This window comes from Gordionus sp. m RMFG-2023, chromosome 1 (genome assembly GCF_954871325.1).
Source record: "Gordionus sp. m RMFG-2023 chromosome 1, tfGorSpeb1-WG-v2, whole genome shotgun sequence".
Lineage (NCBI taxonomy): Eukaryota > Metazoa > Nematomorpha > Gordioida > Chordodea > Parachordodidae > Gordionus > Gordionus sp. m RMFG-2023.
In genome coordinates this window covers 78,354,382-78,372,164 of record NC_088775.1, presented here as the reverse complement: position 1 = coordinate 78,372,164, position 17,783 = coordinate 78,354,382, and the positions used below count along the sequence as shown (strand labels likewise).

At 25.2% G+C, this 17,783-nt stretch overlaps 1 protein-coding gene across 1 annotated transcript; it reads right to left on the bottom strand.

The window, feature by feature from the left end:
* Positions 1-5,103: 5,103 nt before the first annotated feature.
* Positions 5,104-12,497, bottom strand: LOC135930719 (very-long-chain (3R)-3-hydroxyacyl-CoA dehydratase 3-like). Its single transcript, XM_065467519.1, has 11 exons — positions 12,379-12,497; positions 12,191-12,330; positions 12,034-12,150; positions 11,825-11,992; positions 11,715-11,784; positions 11,569-11,673; positions 11,408-11,529; positions 11,252-11,367; positions 11,069-11,202; positions 10,921-11,025; positions 5,104-5,186 (listed from the first exon to the last, which is right to left on the bottom strand). The coding sequence occupies exons 2-11, from the start codon at positions 12,275-12,277 to the stop codon at positions 5,104-5,106; spliced, it is 1,107 nt and encodes a 368-aa protein (XP_065323591.1). The 5' UTR covers positions 12,278-12,330; positions 12,379-12,497.
* Positions 12,498-17,783: the final 5,286 nt, after the last annotated feature.

Here is a 17,783-nt window from a genome sequence, read left to right as displayed (position 1 = left end):
TAGTAAGCCAGCAAATCGCTTATTTGTTTTAACGGAGTTAAGTTCTACGTATCGTATAACTTCTGCTAATTGTCTCTGTTGGCTTATGTTTGGTGTGCAGTCTAATATTATAAAAAAATATATTGCGTTTTTAATAGCATCTACAATTATTTTTTTCTAGGATTTTATATCCTATCAAGTTAATAATTTCATTTTGAATTCGATTTCCAAGGTAATGATTATGAACCTCACTAATCTTAATTTGACGATTGTGGTTGAAAAATATTATATCAAATTTCGATAAAAAAAATGCAATTTCTTAACTAATTTTTTTTAAATCAAATTTTATGTTAAAATACACATAGCCAGGGTTTCGAACCGAACCGCCAAACCGGAATGAACCGTTATGATTTTCTGAACCGTAACCTTAACCGAACCGTTATAAAAAAATATAAAAAGAGCGAACCGAACCGTTAAAAATATTTTGAATTGGTTTAAATCGGTACAAAACAGTTGTAAAAAATAATTAATTTTAAATCATTAACCTAAATTTGAAATTTTAATTTTCCTTAGGGGCTTTTAAATTGGTGATTTCTTTTCAAATTAAATATTTAAGATAAATTTTTTTTGAATATATTAATTAATAAGAAATTGTTATAAAACAATATTTTATTAAAATGGTCAGTTTTATTTCTATGTTAATAGAATATGACAGAATGGGTAATTTAAGTTAAACTATAGTATTTATATTTAGTTTAACATCAAAATGTAATTCCTATTTTTAACTCAATGTAAGTCTATTTAATATAAAACCCATAAATAAATAAAAATAATTTAATGCAATTCATATAAACGAGTAAAGTAGACACTCCATTTGCCAGACTTTTAGTTTCTACGATGAAAGTACAAGAAATAAATTTCAAAAATGACGTTTTTGGCTCAGCTATTTATCTCGACCCAAGATATAATGTATTTTTAACATTTGAAGAAAGAGAGATCGCGAGAAAACATCTTTGTAAAACTTGGAACTAGATACAAAGTCTAAATAATCTATTATTGACTAAATACTATGCCTATCGCAGAAAGATAATTTAGATGATGATTTTGAAGATTTATTAAAGTCGCATGAAGGTCTTAATAAGAATAATACTTAGGGCATAGAAAATTATAATAAATGTATAGAAATAGAATATATAATTCGGTCATTTTATAATATAGAGAGATTAAAAAAAGAGACTAATCTTTTGAATTATTGGGAAAATGTAAAGAATAGTATGCCAGAACTTTATAAGTTAGCTGTAATTGTGCTAGCAGTTCCAGCTACGCAGGTTTCCGTAGAAAGAGCATTTTCTAGCTTTAAGTTTATAGTCTCTGAGCAGAGAACTAAATTAAATCCTGAAATATTAGAAAATTTTAGTTATCTGTTCTAATTCTCTTTTTAAACATAAAGGGTATATATTTTATTATATTTATGCGTTATTCTATTCACCATTGTATTTACGCATGTTTGTTTTTATCTTATTTATTTATGAAATAAAAAAAATTAATTTGTCTGATTTATATTTACTAAGTTTAATAAAAATATCTATTAGATTATCATGGTTAAATTAAATAAGAAATTATAAATTAAAAAGATTTTTCTCTATAATTAATATATACATGGTTAATGATTAATTTTTTTTAAAATCAAATTTATAAAAACCGGAACAAACCGAAAAGAACCGTTATAAATTATAAACCGGACCTATATGAATTTTTTAAAAAAAAACTGAAATGGAACAAAACCTTTATAAAATATTAAACTAAAAACCGGAAAGAACCGAACCGTTATGCTTAACGGTTCGAAACCTTTCATATAGCACATGTCATACCTTTTTACAAAATTCATACATGGGTTTTTACAAAAAAAAGAATAATGCCTAGCTTGTAAGTATGTGCAAAAAAATTCTTATTTTCAAGTGCTAACGGGCGGCTACCCCGCTTGCCCTCTGTCTGCCCGGCTCTGAGCTCTTTCATACTTGGCAGTATTGCAGGATAAAGCACAGTTAAAAAAAAATCAGTCAATCAATAAAAAATAGTCCAGGGCAAATGGGACGACGAAAAACCTAAAAAAAATATCACAATTTTTGTATTTCTTTAAAAGGATTTCCAAATATGTAATAACCCACCTTATTTAAAAAATTTAAATTCATATTTAAGCTTTATAAGATTTTATTAAAATTGAACTCTTTTTTGCCTAGTGTTGTAAAATCGACACAGACATAGCAATCGAATTCTAAGCCTTCAAGCACGAGTTGATTATTTTAAGTTTACGAGTGATTATTTTCCAAGATTAAGTTATCCTTTAAGTTTAAATTCAATTTGAGGCTGAGATGACATTTTTCACTTAAAAATTCTGTTAAGCTTTTTTGTCTGCTCAAAACGTGATAAAAATAAAGCGATTTATCACCACTATTTTCTGTTGGTGAACATCAATATATATAATGAGGTTTTAAATTTTTTTAAAATTTAACGTTAAAATAATATTAGGTCAATAATATCTACTTTATAAAATATTTCAAAGGGTTGAGAACCACTCCGCTTCCGTGGAGTCGGAGCCACTGAAATAGAGTAAAAAATAATAAAACCTGTTACTTTCGACATTTTCTTCTCCGGTATACCTAAAACGAATTATTCGCTATTCGATTCTTTTTAATCAATTTGATTTGTATTTTGCGAATACGAATAACAAAATTATTCTAATCGTATAATAATAACAAAATTATTAAAATCGAATACGAATATAGAAAATATATTAAGTCGAATAATTTTTTTTTATCTATTATTCGATCGAATTATTCGTATAGTTTGATTATTTACAAGTTCATTACGGAACATTATTTTAAAACTTTATTTCTACATCTTTAAGTCACTTTTTAAATGTCTAAAAAAATCTTTTGAGCAAAATTCTTTAAACATAAAATTCCAAATATATTTAGTAAAAAATCTATTATATACAAGTTGTCATTTTCATGTACAAGAAATATTTCAAGATAAAATCACAAATTTTTTAAAAAATATATTCAAAGATTCATTCAAAAAAAATTTTAAGATTTTTTCTTGAAAGTATTTTTAAAGAATTTAATTTTCGAATCGAATACGACGAATCAAATCGAATAATGTTTATATTATTAGTATAAATACAAATAAGGAATTAAATACGGTAAATATTTGATTCAATTCGTACTTTTGTAGGTATATTCTCTAGTACCGTTTTTATTAGCTTTTATTTTAGATTTGATATTTTTTTTACCTTCAATTTTATAATATTCATTAAAATTGTAAAAATGAAAGTGTTTAAAATTTTAGTTGATGATAAAATGAAAAAATAATGAAAATAAACCTTTTTCTCTATCTTTTGTGCTATAAAGGTGCCACCTGACCATAAAAAATTTTATAAAAAGTAAATGAAATTTTATTTTTGTCTTTATAAAAATTATTAAAAGAAAAAAGGAATTTAAATTTAACACTTAAAATGTTTTGGCGAAGAATAATCCCTCCTCCCCAACTCAAAATTTAGAAATGGGAATAAAAATAGAAATTATCAGGAAGACTTCATTTCCCCCCCCCCTCACACCATACCCCTGATTACCAAATATTGTGAGTAATAATTAAAAAAATTCATAATGATCTGCCATTAACCTCCCAACAAAATATTAATTATAACGTCAGACCCAATAATTTAGGCTAGGAATAAAAAATTATTTGTTGATAGTCAACTAAACCGTAATCCAAATATCAGCCATGAACGTGTATAAATTCAAACTACTAAAATTCTATCTATGTGAATGATTCAAAATTTAATTAGCCAATAAATTTTAATAAATATCTATTAATAAATTAGACACAGTTATTTTTGTCTTTAATCTATAAATACCTTACCTACCCCCCCCCTCTCCATCCCCTAAAACCATTTGAGGACAAATGGCTATTATCCCTCTTCCCTTCTAGACGTTAGAGAAATGAAAATAATAAATAAATTAACTTGGGAATAGTCAGTGAAAAAATGATTGAGGTAAAAATTGCAAAGGGTAATTTTGTGCGAATTGAAGATTCATGGAGATGACCATGCAATAACAGCCCTACAATCCAAAATTAAAAAGCTAATATGCTACAATTAGGTCTTACTCTAACAGTGTTGTTATAAGGCTAAGTTAAATCGACTCGCGTGAGTCAGCTTCAGAGTTGGCTCAAATTAATTTGATTCGGCCAATTATTTTATCCCACGATGATAATTTCAGCCACTTTGTTTTGAAAATTAAATACATTTAAATTCAAAATTCTAGGACTTATGTGTTGTAGTAAGAAGAAGCTCATTCTATTATTATATTATCTACTTTCCAAGAATAATCAAAATTTTTTCACTATTCTTGTTTAAACTGAATTAAAGGTTTTGAAACTCTAAAGCCGACTTATCGAGCCAACTCATGGGGTTTATTGAGGCTCAATTTAAGGTGTATTTTACCACTCCAATTCTAATTCCGTTGTAAAAACTAAATTTTTTAATAACAATATACTCTAAGTCGTGTTTTGCTTTATTGTTGTATTTTTTTTTAAATGATAAACCATTTGTATGTCCTCATAAATATGATAATAATTTTTAAATATGTTGCGCTGTTATGTTATGTTATAACGAGAATATTTCATGTTCAAAAAAAATTGTGTAATCATTACTATTTACTGAATTTGATGATAATTTGTTTTTGTCCATGTCAATTGTATTTTTATCAAATCAAGATTATTGTAATAATTATGTTTAAAAAATAAGGATATAAAAAAGCGCTAGAATTAAGAGAAATTAATTAAATATTACTTGATAAATATAAGGATAAAAAATTACATAATTTTTTCCTTCTCATTTTATTAAATTTGGATGCAGATTGGCAAAAAAATAACCAACTTTTTATATTTCCAAGCAAAAACAATTACATGAATGAATAGTTATTTTGTAAACTTTTATTTTAAAAAGTAAATACATGATTGAATTACAAAATATATGTCATTATTATATAAAACTTTACTAAATATTCTTGATTCTTTTATATATTCTATTATAAAAACAAACAATATAATATTTTTTTAAATTCAGGATAACAATTTAGGAAATTTATTTATTCTCTTTGAAAATTGACTTTTTTGAAAATTGATCTTAATCACATATATGGAAGCTGGATATGAAATAATTTTATTTAATATAATATACATAATAAACGTTTTGAATATAATAAGGCGATATTTCAACATTTGATAGAAGTCAAATCCAAACTTAAGATAAAAATTGCACATAATTAGATCAGTGCGCCGACAACTTCATCGGGGGAGTTTTTAAATAATCGGCTGGTAGCGGCCTATTGAATATTTCCATAAAAATAGGCGGCGGCGTGGCGACATCAAATATTTTATAAATTAAATTTTATGTGAACAGATTTTAGAAATAAGTTATACAGATTTAAATTTATATTTATAATAATCAAATTATAATATCATATTAACGATTTTATTAGGTTATAATTAACATGTATTAAGATAATTAATTTCGATTTGAAAGGTTAGTGTTGTTAGAATTCCCAAAACCTGCGTCTGCAGCTTGAGTAAAGGTAAGAGAAATCAACCTGACATCGAGCAGTAGAAAAAATTGACCCAGACCTGAGCATGATTTGAAAAATATTGACCCAAATCCTTTACAAAAACTCAACGATTTAACCCTACTACAAAATTCTTAGTATATTAAACCCAGCCCAGAATTCTGGGTATGCACAATGGTGTCACTCACATGGTCTGCTTAGGTTATAGTCAATTTTTTTTATGCTCAGGTCTGGGTTAATTTTACTAGTGTTCAGGTTAATTTTGCAACTACTTAAACCTGCTTGCTGCTTAAATCTTTTTGATTTAACAAAACTAGGCATAATGAAAATCTTTTAGAATTTAAGGTTCAGATATTAAAAAAATATGTTTACTAGGCGTGTTTGTAGTTGAAACACACGGAATCTTTCTAGCATAAATGGAAAGTCCATTTTTATCAATGAAGCTCCAAATTCAGGGGATAAATTGATGAATTTTTAGTGGCTAAAATCTAGATATCTGTTAATGTATCCCTGTATAGCTAGCTGCAGAGACGCTGCATGTTGGTATATAAAATGTCTAGGTGTTTTATCTTTTTTCTATTAGATATTCATTCACTATGAAAATCGATTGAAGGTTTTTGTCGCTCTTAATATAAAAAACAAAAAAAATGTATAAAATAATAAGTAAAGGTTTATGGTAAACTCTTTTTGGGCGGATAAAAATTTTAATGCATTTTTGATAGTTTTAAGAAAATTTAAAGGTCCATTCATTGAGTATCAATCATTAATTTCAGATCCTGTTTCTATATTCTATTTAATAGAATATTTACTGGATTTTTGTTTAGCATTATTAAAATGATATGTCAACGTGTAGGCACATTATATTTTAAAGTTTTATATTGTCTTATCACAAGATTTTTAAACTATTATCAATATGAAATATAGATAAAATAACTTAAAATAGTAAATATTTTATTTATTATTATTAATAAAATTATGTGTCACACATCATGCCACCAAATTTAGCAGTATGTCAAGTGCCAACACTTTTTTGGTGATGATGTATGCTTGATAAAATGGATAGGTATGACGGCGCACTACTCTATTTATAATTGAGGAATCTCAAAAAAAAATTGACAAAAAAGAATTTTAGCATTATCTGTTCAAACTGTTACTAAATAACGCGTTACCGTTACTCTGTTACTTGAAAAATTAAGTATTATATACAAAAATTTCCTATAATATAATAAAATTATACAAAAATAATATATTATAAGATAAAATATTTTTATAATAACTTTTTAACTTTCAACAATTGTTTTTCAAAATTTTGATAAGATAAAGAAGAGTGCTTAACACATCTTTCGCGGTGCTAAACACACGTTCAGTGGCGCAAAGAGGAGGGTTGTATTATATTAAATAAATACAAATTTTAATTGGGTAAATTTATTAAAAATTAAAGAATAATCTTTATTTTAAAAAAAAATTAATAGATCATCTTCAAAAGAATCATTCAGAACCTCATCAAAAATATTAATAATCTGGTATAAGTGTTGTTTTTAAAGGAATCGAAGTCAGCCTTTTCTTTTTCAATATATTTTCAAACTAAAATTAAGTTCAAGCTTTCTACCTTGGCTGACCTATGATTTCATCCACTAATCTAATTTAATAGATTCCGAATCTATTGAAAATATAAAAAAATAAATTGCAAACAATATTTCAACTGTATACCTTTTATCAATGTCTTGCAAGTTTGCCTTAATAGATGGCTTACTTGAAATTATTTAAAGCAAGTTTTTAATATTTAAATAGTTATCGTAGGAGTGAGATATTCCAAAAAAAGAAAGAACCGTATAAACAGGTTCCATAACATATAAAATCGTATACATATACATATCATATTTTTTAATTAACATTTGCCATACAATATATGTTGGCGGCAATGTGTTATTTTTCAACTATAAATAATTTTTTGAGCGCATTTTTTTAAATTTAAAATCTAATTTTATCGGAAATTTATTCTATCATGTTTGGAATACCTACCCTATGATTTTAGGTAAATTTTTCATAACTTTTTACATAATATAATTTATATTCGTTTTTCCGTAGATTTTTATATAAATTATAAATGATTCAAAAATTAAAGGCAAAATTATCGACACATAAGATAGGTATTCTAAACTGCTGGAATACATTTCCGGTAAAATCATATTTTTAAATTTAACGCACTCAAAAAATGATTTAAAAGTGAAAAAATAAACATTGCCGCTGATATATATGAACGACTTGTCATTATCTGACGCACTCAAAAAATGATTTAAAAGTGAAAAAATAAACATTGCCGCTGATATATATGAACTACTTGTCATTATCTGAAAATCTCTGCAATTCGGATTTATCACAAGATTTGTTAAATTGGTTATCCTCCTTAATAAGACTATTGATTTCATGGTGTTATAAAAAAAGTTCAGTTATAACCGGTTTAAACAGATATCTTCGTGGCTTCGAAGTTTGAGGCTGTCCATGTTTATAGCAAATTGAGGAAATATTTGAGTTGGGACACTATTTTACAAAGTGTAGACTTTGTACCCTTAATTTTTTTATTGGTATAAAAAATGTTTCATATTGGGGACAGGGCAGATTAAATCATCATAATCTGAAGAAGTACAATTCACATAATATTCTATATAAAATAAATTATAATATTATGGAATAAAAATATAAATTAATATATCTTTGGTTCTATATAAATTAGATTAACAATCTTGACTGAAAATTTAAAATAAAAATGAAGTAATAAAATAATTTTATAATTATATTTTTTAATAAAAAATTTTAAGTAACGAGTAAGGTTTTGCGTTTCCATTAATCAAAAAAGAAAAGCTTTACCGTTACCTCTAGAAGAAGGTAACGAATGGAATTCCTTTTCTTCAAAAAATGTAACGCCGTTAGTAACTACGTTACTTTTTGACGTCACTTTACTGCACTAGTTCAAACTGATGTAAACCTTTATCTTTCTTTAAGTTTGTTAACTCATTATTATATGAAATTTTTTTTAACTCTAGAGCCAAATGATATCATTCATTTTGAAGATTTGATTAAAAATTCAGCTATCATACTTAACTCGAATAATGGATTAAATTATTACCGAGTCTCTATTTTATCAATCCCCCGTAGCTTTTTTGTATATATTGGTGCATTTAAAATATTATTTTGGCTAATGCCAAACAATGACACATCAAAACATAGCAATTTGCTGAACAACGACCAAATTTCTTTTTAAAATATTAAAACCCATTTTTAATAGAAATTAATAGATAATCTTGAAATCAATTCCGATAACTATATAGCATACACCTAGCATAAAATCACCTAGTTAGCTTCAGAAAACTAATCCTTGCTGAATTCGAACCCAAATATATATAATGAGCGAGATTCATATTCATCAACTAGGCCACAGAATCTTACTATGAAACTACAATTTTATATATATTCCCAAATTTTTAAATTTATTTGGGCATTCTTAGTTCCAAGGTTAATATAGTATAGTTCTTAATAATTTCCTGCCCCACTTTTAAATAAATTTATGTATCTCTTACTTCGAAATAGATTCAGAAATTGCCTTTTAACTCAGGGTCACGTATAAAGTCTTATCGATAGATATTCACATATAAATGTGGAATGCACACAAATAAAGTAAGAAATAGAAATAAATTAGAAATTAAATTTACTTAAATTATAATTGTCATGTAAATATTGTTTTCTACAGATTGGTGGGGCATAAAGAGGTACTTTTTGCATTGAGTATTAATCCAACAATGGAATCGGTCATTTCGCCAGGTGCATTGGTTGCATGTATATAATGTACATTCCTAGCTAAATTAGCATGTCTATAAAGCCCAAGTTACGCCGAATAAATTGTGGCATTTTTGCACTAAATGTCGTTTCTTGGAAATATTTGTTTGCTATTTTCGTTATATATATAAATTGGATGTAAGCCCATTTCACTTGAATCCCATTCTCTGCATTTCTATTATGCTTGTATTTTTGTATACTTTGCAGCAAATTATCGCCAACTGTAAATTCAGGGTTATAAGTTTTAGTTTTCTTTAAAATCGCAATGATTTTGTAAAATTCACATTAAATATTTTCAAACAATTTATAATCTTGAAATCTTGGCACAGTTTAGCTAATATCTAATATGCTCAATAGTTAAATAAATGTTTATTAAAGAAAATATTAAATAAATTACTATATAAAATTAGTAGGGGTGTACCGATACTACTTATTGGAGGCCGATCCGATATTCCTGATATTAAATTGATATCGACATATTACCGATCCGATATCATATCTAATTTGTATTCTGTAAAGATGCCAATGGTTTTAATTTTTAATATACTTTTTATTAGTATAACATCTATAATTTACCTATACCATAACATATGTCATTTAAATGATTAGTTATAGTTTATATTCAATTCAATTGCAATTGTAAAAGTATATAAAATATTTTTATTGTTAAATCACTTTTATATAATAAGTAATTATATTATGAAATTTGAAATAAATATTTAAAATAATATTTAACATTAATGTATTGAAGATTTCTTTTTAGAAATATCAATATTTCCAATTTATAAGAGGTCAGCCTTCAGCGATGGTAACTGTCAATATCACCAGCTTCACTAAAAACAGATTCTGAAGATTATCGCACACTTTTATAAACAGAATGCACAAAAATAATAACAATATAGCAGAATGTTTATTAATTAATTATTATTATTAAAAAAATATACCTAAAAATGGATTTTTTATAAAAATAAATGATTTTGGGATGTAACTTTTTTTTAAATTTTATTTTTGTTAAAGACGCCATTTTATATTGGATCGGATAGGAAAAGTTTATAATATTGGCCAATAACTGATATTTTAAAATGGGTGAGATATCCGCCCGATCCGATGAAAAATATCGGTACATCCCTAAAAATTAGACAAATAATGATATCTGAGCTAACAGATTAATTGATTTCTATATCCCTACCAAATAATAAACCAAAATTAATTGTTAAAATAATAATATAATACATAAATATAATTAAATAGCATCTTAAAAATTTTTTCACCCCACCTCTGCCACCAAAAAAATCTGTGGTGAGCCTGGTAGCACCACTCATTTTACTTGCCAGCTTTTCTATAATTAATTTTTAAACATAAAATAATATTTCAAGGGCATAAATGGCTACAAATAAAACTATGAGGAATTGTTAAAATATAGTCAGGCATTATGGCTTGATACAGTAATTAACAACACTATTAATTATATTTATAATAAAACCTAGAATATGAAGTATTATGTATATGTTTATCAAAGATGAAGGATTGAAAGGCAAGCTATAATTTGCACCATGATAATATTTACTAGCTCTTAAAAGAGTTAAACCTAAAAATAGCAAGTTTTTTTTTCATTAATAAATTAAATAAACATTCAATAAAATATTGAAGAGGACACACAATTAACCATACAGTGTAACGTAACCATATTAAAATTCCATTAATTGGCTGTATTGTATTTGTATCATTGTTTTTGACAAGACTTGATATAATATAGTAAGGATATCTAAATAAAATGAATTAAAAATGTGGATAAAACCTATACAATATTATACCTTAAAATTCCTTCCAGACTCCAAGTTAAAAATAGGTGAAAAACGAGTGGTTTAGTTTGCATTTTTGGAATAAAATAAAAACATAATATATGAATCATAATTATATGACTAAAAACCTAAATTGGTATAAAATTGGTGTATATAAAAGTTAATTACATTAGCTAATGAATAAACCCAACTTTTGTTTATTTTTTTCATGATGACAAATATAATTTCACATCCTTGCAAACATTGAATTAAAAACATTCTAACACCAAATACTTGATATATATTATACTCTTAAACAAATAAATATAACTAATAAAATAAATTATTACCTTTATGATTAAAATTATGAATTAATAATCCAACTAAAAAGATCAACAAATTTACAAAAATCAAGCTATCATAAAAGAATACCAAATTTGGTTTGAAAAAAGCATCTAAAATAATCAATAAAATAATTTAAAACTAATAATTCTACTTATATGGTCTGGATTCTTAAAATCATTAAAGGATTTATTTATCATATCTTGATTTATAAACTCATCTTCCTATGTATATAATATAATAAAGAATATCACATATATTTACTAAATCATCTGCAATATTATCTAAATCTTCTTCTTCACGCCACTTTTCAAAATCAATTTTTAACCATGTGGGTTTTTTATTGACATTCAACAATCTGGGCCACCATTTAGATTGCAATTTTTTAATTTTAAAATTTAAGTACATTTTTTTTGGATATAATTCATATTCCTAAATATCAATGATATTCTTACACATTCTTTTTTATTTACTTCTGGTATAATTAAACCATAGAATTCTAGCGTAAAATTATATCTATTTTCACCCAATACCCCTGTCCCTATAGCGTCAAATTTTAAAATTTTATCTGTAATATTAACTTTTGATTTCTAAAAAATAGTTATTGTGAGCAATAAAATAAAAGATTACCTTAACATCAGTCAATTCAATTTTTAAAAATATAAAAGTATCATTTTGAGCCCAATATGTGAATGGGGTAAGAGTCTCCATCTCCATATTGTCGTCAAATTACAATGTGATTATAATATTTTAAAATTATAAAAGAAGTCCTAGAGTAGAAGAAATTTTTTTATATTTAAAAAAAAACACAAAATTACGGTGTGAGTAAAGAGAGAATTGACAGGTAAACTAAGAATGGACAGGTAAATTTATTTTTAACTTATATAGGCGATCAATTATATTTTAAATATTTACATAAAATGGTTATATAAATAAAATTTATCTAAAATCAAAATTTTTAAAATAAAATATGGAATAAAAAGTAGTCCATAAATTTATAATTAAGACAGATATATTATATATCAGAGCTCATAATAGTATTTTAAAATGATAAAATAAATTTCGTTAGATAGTGTAATAAAAAATTTAGCTAAAATAAATAGAATTAAAGGAACATAATTTTTGCACAGGATCAATTTATTTGTTACTTCATATAATCATAAAATAAAAAATTGGAAGTTTACATCATTATTTTAGGAGTTATAATATTCATTCTTAGTTTAGTCAATTTTATAAATCATTTTGTGTAAGCTAACCTAATCATAAAATAAAAAAAGTTAAGTTTGAATCATTATTTTTGGAGTTATAATGTTCACTCTCAGTTTAGTTTAGTCATTTCTTTTGATATTTTTGGGCTTTAAAATATATTTTTTTTTATGACTCATTTTGTATAACTTGTAAACATAAAATAAAAAAATTGAGGTTTCCATCATTATTAGTTAATGATAACTATTCTTAGTTGACATGTCAATTCTCAGTTTACCTGCCAATTCTCAGTCTACCTGTCAACTCTCATATAATTACACTCGAAATAAAATAATGACGAAGAAGTGTTTTTAAAAAACTGAAATTTACCCATATCGATTCCTTAAAATTTATTTTCTAGACCTCAATGAAATTTTCTATTAGATATGGTTCTATATATTGTTTAGCTTATCCTAAAGAATGAGAACTTTATTATTATGCATATGATTTTTTTATTTTATATTGTCGTACAAACTGTTAAATATGGATTTATATATAAAATTATTTAATTTATGCTAAGGTATTGTATATAAATTGCAATTTATTTCATTCTTACATTGTATTCTATAACATGATTTTCTATTAATATATTAAATTATTAACAATTAATTTAAAAATATATATATAGAGATATTTTAAATTTATTAGAGGATTGGAAAAATTATAAATTAAATAAAATTCTTATATTATACAACTCCCTGCCTACCGCCCCAGTACAAACAAAATTAGAGGAGATAAGACATCCATGGACTTATACTCTGGTGAGACGGAGAGGGGGGGAGTATGATGTAAGAACATCATTAAAATTGGATATATTTCGGTAGTTATTGAGATGCTTTCATCGTTTATATATAATAAGAGAGTTGTCGAGGACAATTTTGATTTGCATCTCCTTTTTTTCTAATTTTAATTCGGTAGGATGTGAGTATGGAAATAAAATTTAGAGGCAAATAGGGGTAAAATATTTGGTGGAAGGGTGTTAATTTTTTTAGAGAGGTAATGTCGCCATTGGCTTAGTGGCATAGAAATCACTGAGGGAATATTGGGACAAATCTAAAAATAGATAAAAAATAAAATAAAACGAAACGAAATTTTAAAATGCATTTGAATTTAGCTATTGATAAGTTCAAAAATTTTTTTGTTATCTCTCATCAGCTTTCTTTAACCTTTGTACAACAGTCCTGAGCTAAAAATAATTATGCAAAGACGGGCTGTTACTAGAAGTCAAGTAGAGCTAATGAAAGTAAGAGAAATAAACAGCTTTAAAAGGAGTGTATATTATATTTTATAAGATCAATTTGTTTTATAATCAATAATGATAACTTTAAATTCTGATAATTTATTATTATTAATATAAAAAAGCAATATTGTTCTCGTTAAAATATTTTATGGGAGTAAAAAAATTAAAGGATAGAAAATGGATGATTATTAAATAAAAATAACTTCCCATTTTGTAGATTCATGATTGGATTGTCTGTACTTTGTAGGCAATTTCATATTCATCAACTTATCATTTTTAAAATATAATCCACAAGATTCTTTGATATCATTTTTGTTTACAATTAAATATGGTATATATATTATATTTAGGGAATCTTACTTAAAAAATTCATCTATTTTTTTAAAAAATATAAATAAGTATAAAATATAATTTAATAATACAATATTCAATTGTTTAAGATGAATTTAAAATTACTCAAAATAATATTATTCAATTCGAATATTTGAAATATATTCCTATATTCATTTTCGATGCTCTTTTGAGGTCTGAAGTTACAAATCTTAGAGGGTAGGAAGGTACTTTGATTATTCTATATAATCATTTAACACAGTTCATCAAATGTTTCAGCAGATCGTATTTGGGCTCTCTAAAATGATGGTAGTGTTGAAACATGAGAATTCATCATTGGGCTTTGTAAGATTTAGAATACTATAAAATATTTAATTTTTGGGCATCATTTTGCTCATCATTAAGTAGATTATAATTTTTCTTGAAACAAAGAGTATGTCTATGAGGGCTAGTCACCCCCCTTCCTCCCATCTAGGATCATGTAAGCATAAGAGGATTATAAGTGTATTTAGGAGGGAGGCAAGGAAAAATGCCCCTTCGTAAATTTTTCTATTCTCCTAAATATCATTTTAAACTCATAAAAATATTCTCCCTACACATCCCCGCCCCTTCTCCCTGAACACATTTAGATATTATATCACAATAGAGAAAAATTTAAAAAAATTCTATAAGTTTAAAATAGATTATAAATCAAACTTCTTAGGAAAATAACATTTTTATATTTTAAAGTGAAAACCAAAAATTATTTTTATAAAAATCTAATTTAGCCATAGATCTACATTAAATGTTAAAGACCTCTAATAAAATATATGGGAAAACCTCTACCTAAAAGCCCCCCCCCCAACTACCACTATAATCCTGGCTATGCCTATGAAAAGGATTGATAATTTTATTTTTATACATTCATTTATACTTAACGATATTTTCTATAAAAAATATTTTCAAAATTGATATCTCATATCGAAATTTTTCCGATATTTTGTTTGCAAAAAATACAGGAAGCATAGATACTTATTAAGATCTTTAATGAATTACCGCTATAAATGTTTGCTTTACAAATATGAGTAATTAATAAAATATACCATAAATTTAAATATTTTTGTTTACAAAGCGTTAATTAATATCTACGCGATCTAGAGATATCAATGTCGATTATATCCATTGGTATTATGTTATTCTTATTAAATTTAGACAAAAAACACATTAAATGAAAGTATTTTTTTCGTTACAATTATAAATTTTTAATGTTAAAGATAATGTAATGATCTGAAATGCTGGAAGGAGGGATCAGAGAATTTGTAAAAAGATTCTAAAATAATTTGACCTTAGTTGGTGTAAAATTTGGAGGCCTCCAAAATAGGCGTCTGGTGCGGAGGTATCGCATGCCTCCCCCTTAGCACGGCCCAGGAGGCCCTATTAGTTACCTTTGTAATAAATAATAGAAACCATGTTGGGGAAAAACTTCTGAATGAATTGAATATATAATAGTTAATAATTTCAGAGTCGGGATCAACAAAAATGGCATAGAAATAATATATTTATATATATTAATTAAAATGATATTTTTTTAATTTTATCAACGAATGAAAGGTTTAAAAAAAAGTCTTTTAAATATTTTTCATTGTAATTTTTGGTTTATTTTATCGAATGGAATCTTTGGCCATGAAATATTTTTTAACTAAGGTTGTCAATATAAATTTTATCGTTATCTTGTAAATGGTTTCTATTGTATTGTTTAATTTGTCCCCTAGCGTTTTCTTTATAGACTCTATAAATGGTTCTTCTGTCAACTAAATCCAGGTTTTTAAATTTGTAAATTATAAATTATTATAAAAAATATAATTTAATTTACTTATAAATATAAATATAAAATTATAATTAATATTCATGTGCAAAATAATATATTTGTTTACTATACCTTACCCAAAAATACTCCACTTTATAATCTTTAAGTCCGAAATGGTAATATTTATGCTAGAGAAAATTCAATTAAATTTGTCAAAGTCACCAAAATTACTAATGGCTTCATCCTTAATATTTATTACTATTTCTGCCTGCGTTTCTAACTTTATGCTGTTGTTTATGTGTTTATCAACCAATATATATCGGAACAAAGGTAGCAACTTGGAATTCGAAGAAAATAATCTTTTTTTTTGCCAAAGGGTATAATACTTAACTCTTGAGGGAGAGGGATAAAATAAGGCGAGTGATTAAGTGAAACATAATTTTACCCCCATTTTAAAGCTGTTATATTTCACTAAAATTCTTACGATAAGCTTAAATATTTTTGATATTTATTAAGTAAACCTTAATTTAATTTATAAAATATAAAAATTAGGAAGATTTAGTATTAATTAAAATTTTGAAAATTTAATGTTAACTTAAAATTTAATAAAAGATTTTGTGAAAAGTGTCGAAGATAAAAAAAATTTTATATAATATATTTCATATTTTTATTATAAAAAATCTATCCACGCTATAATTAAATTTTTTTAAAATTAATATTTAAATATTAATTGTAAACTTTTGCAAATAATAATGTATTTTAAAAAAAAAAATAATTTTTAAATAGAAGAATGCTGAATAAACCGAAGAAAAATATGGGCGAATTTTTTTTTCAATAATTTAAAAATTTCTGGTGTGTAACTGTGCCCCAATATACCATTCAAGGGTAAATATAATTTATAAATTTTTAATAAATTATACATTTTAACATTATATTTATTTCAAATATACTTTAAAAAAAAGAAGATTACTTAACAAACATAATTACACCAATGGTATCAATATTCCTCGAAATTTTTTTCCAGGATTTATTGAGCGAAAATATTTGCTTCCTATTTAACGACAATCTGAATTCATTGGCAAATTTTTTATCCTCGTTAAACTCTAACTGGGGAATTTTAACAGAATTGTTATAGCCTCCGCTCAAAATTTTATTTATTAAAATTTGAAAATTGTTGGGGTAGCCTTTATATCTCCTATTATATCCTAAATTAATTTATTTGATTCATCATTATTTTAATAATTGTACCTACCTTGAGGAGAATAAATGTACCTAGAGATTGTCAGGCACGTTGGAAAAATCTTTGGACAAACTGGGTAATTATTTGGAGTATATTTTTTTTGTTGATATGTCGTATCTCTGCCATCTTTGCCATCTTTACCGATATAGACCGAAGAATGATTATTTTTTTTAGTTATTAAAGGGAAAAAGTTTGTTGGATAAGACGTGGCACAACCCATAACAAATAAAAAATCAATGCCGGAATCTATATCTGAAATATCAAATATAGTATAAATGTTCTAAGGTGCTTCTTCAGCAATATATTTACTTTTTTTTTGTATTTTATATTTATTATAAATAATTTTGCTTTTAAAACTTATTTAACAAAATATTACTATATT

Coding starts and splice junctions, on each gene's coding strand:
- LOC135930719 (XM_065467519.1), bottom strand. CDS start 12,277: ATGGAGATGGAGACTCTTACCCCATTCACATATTGGGCTCAAAATGAT. Junction 12,151..12,190: donor TTGAATTGACTGATGTTAAG/GTAATCTTTTAT, acceptor ACTATTTTTTAG/AAATCAAAAGTTAATATTAC. Junction 11,530..11,568: donor TCATAATTTTAATCATAAAG/GTAATAATTTAT, acceptor TATTTGTTTAAG/AGTATAATATATATCAAGTA.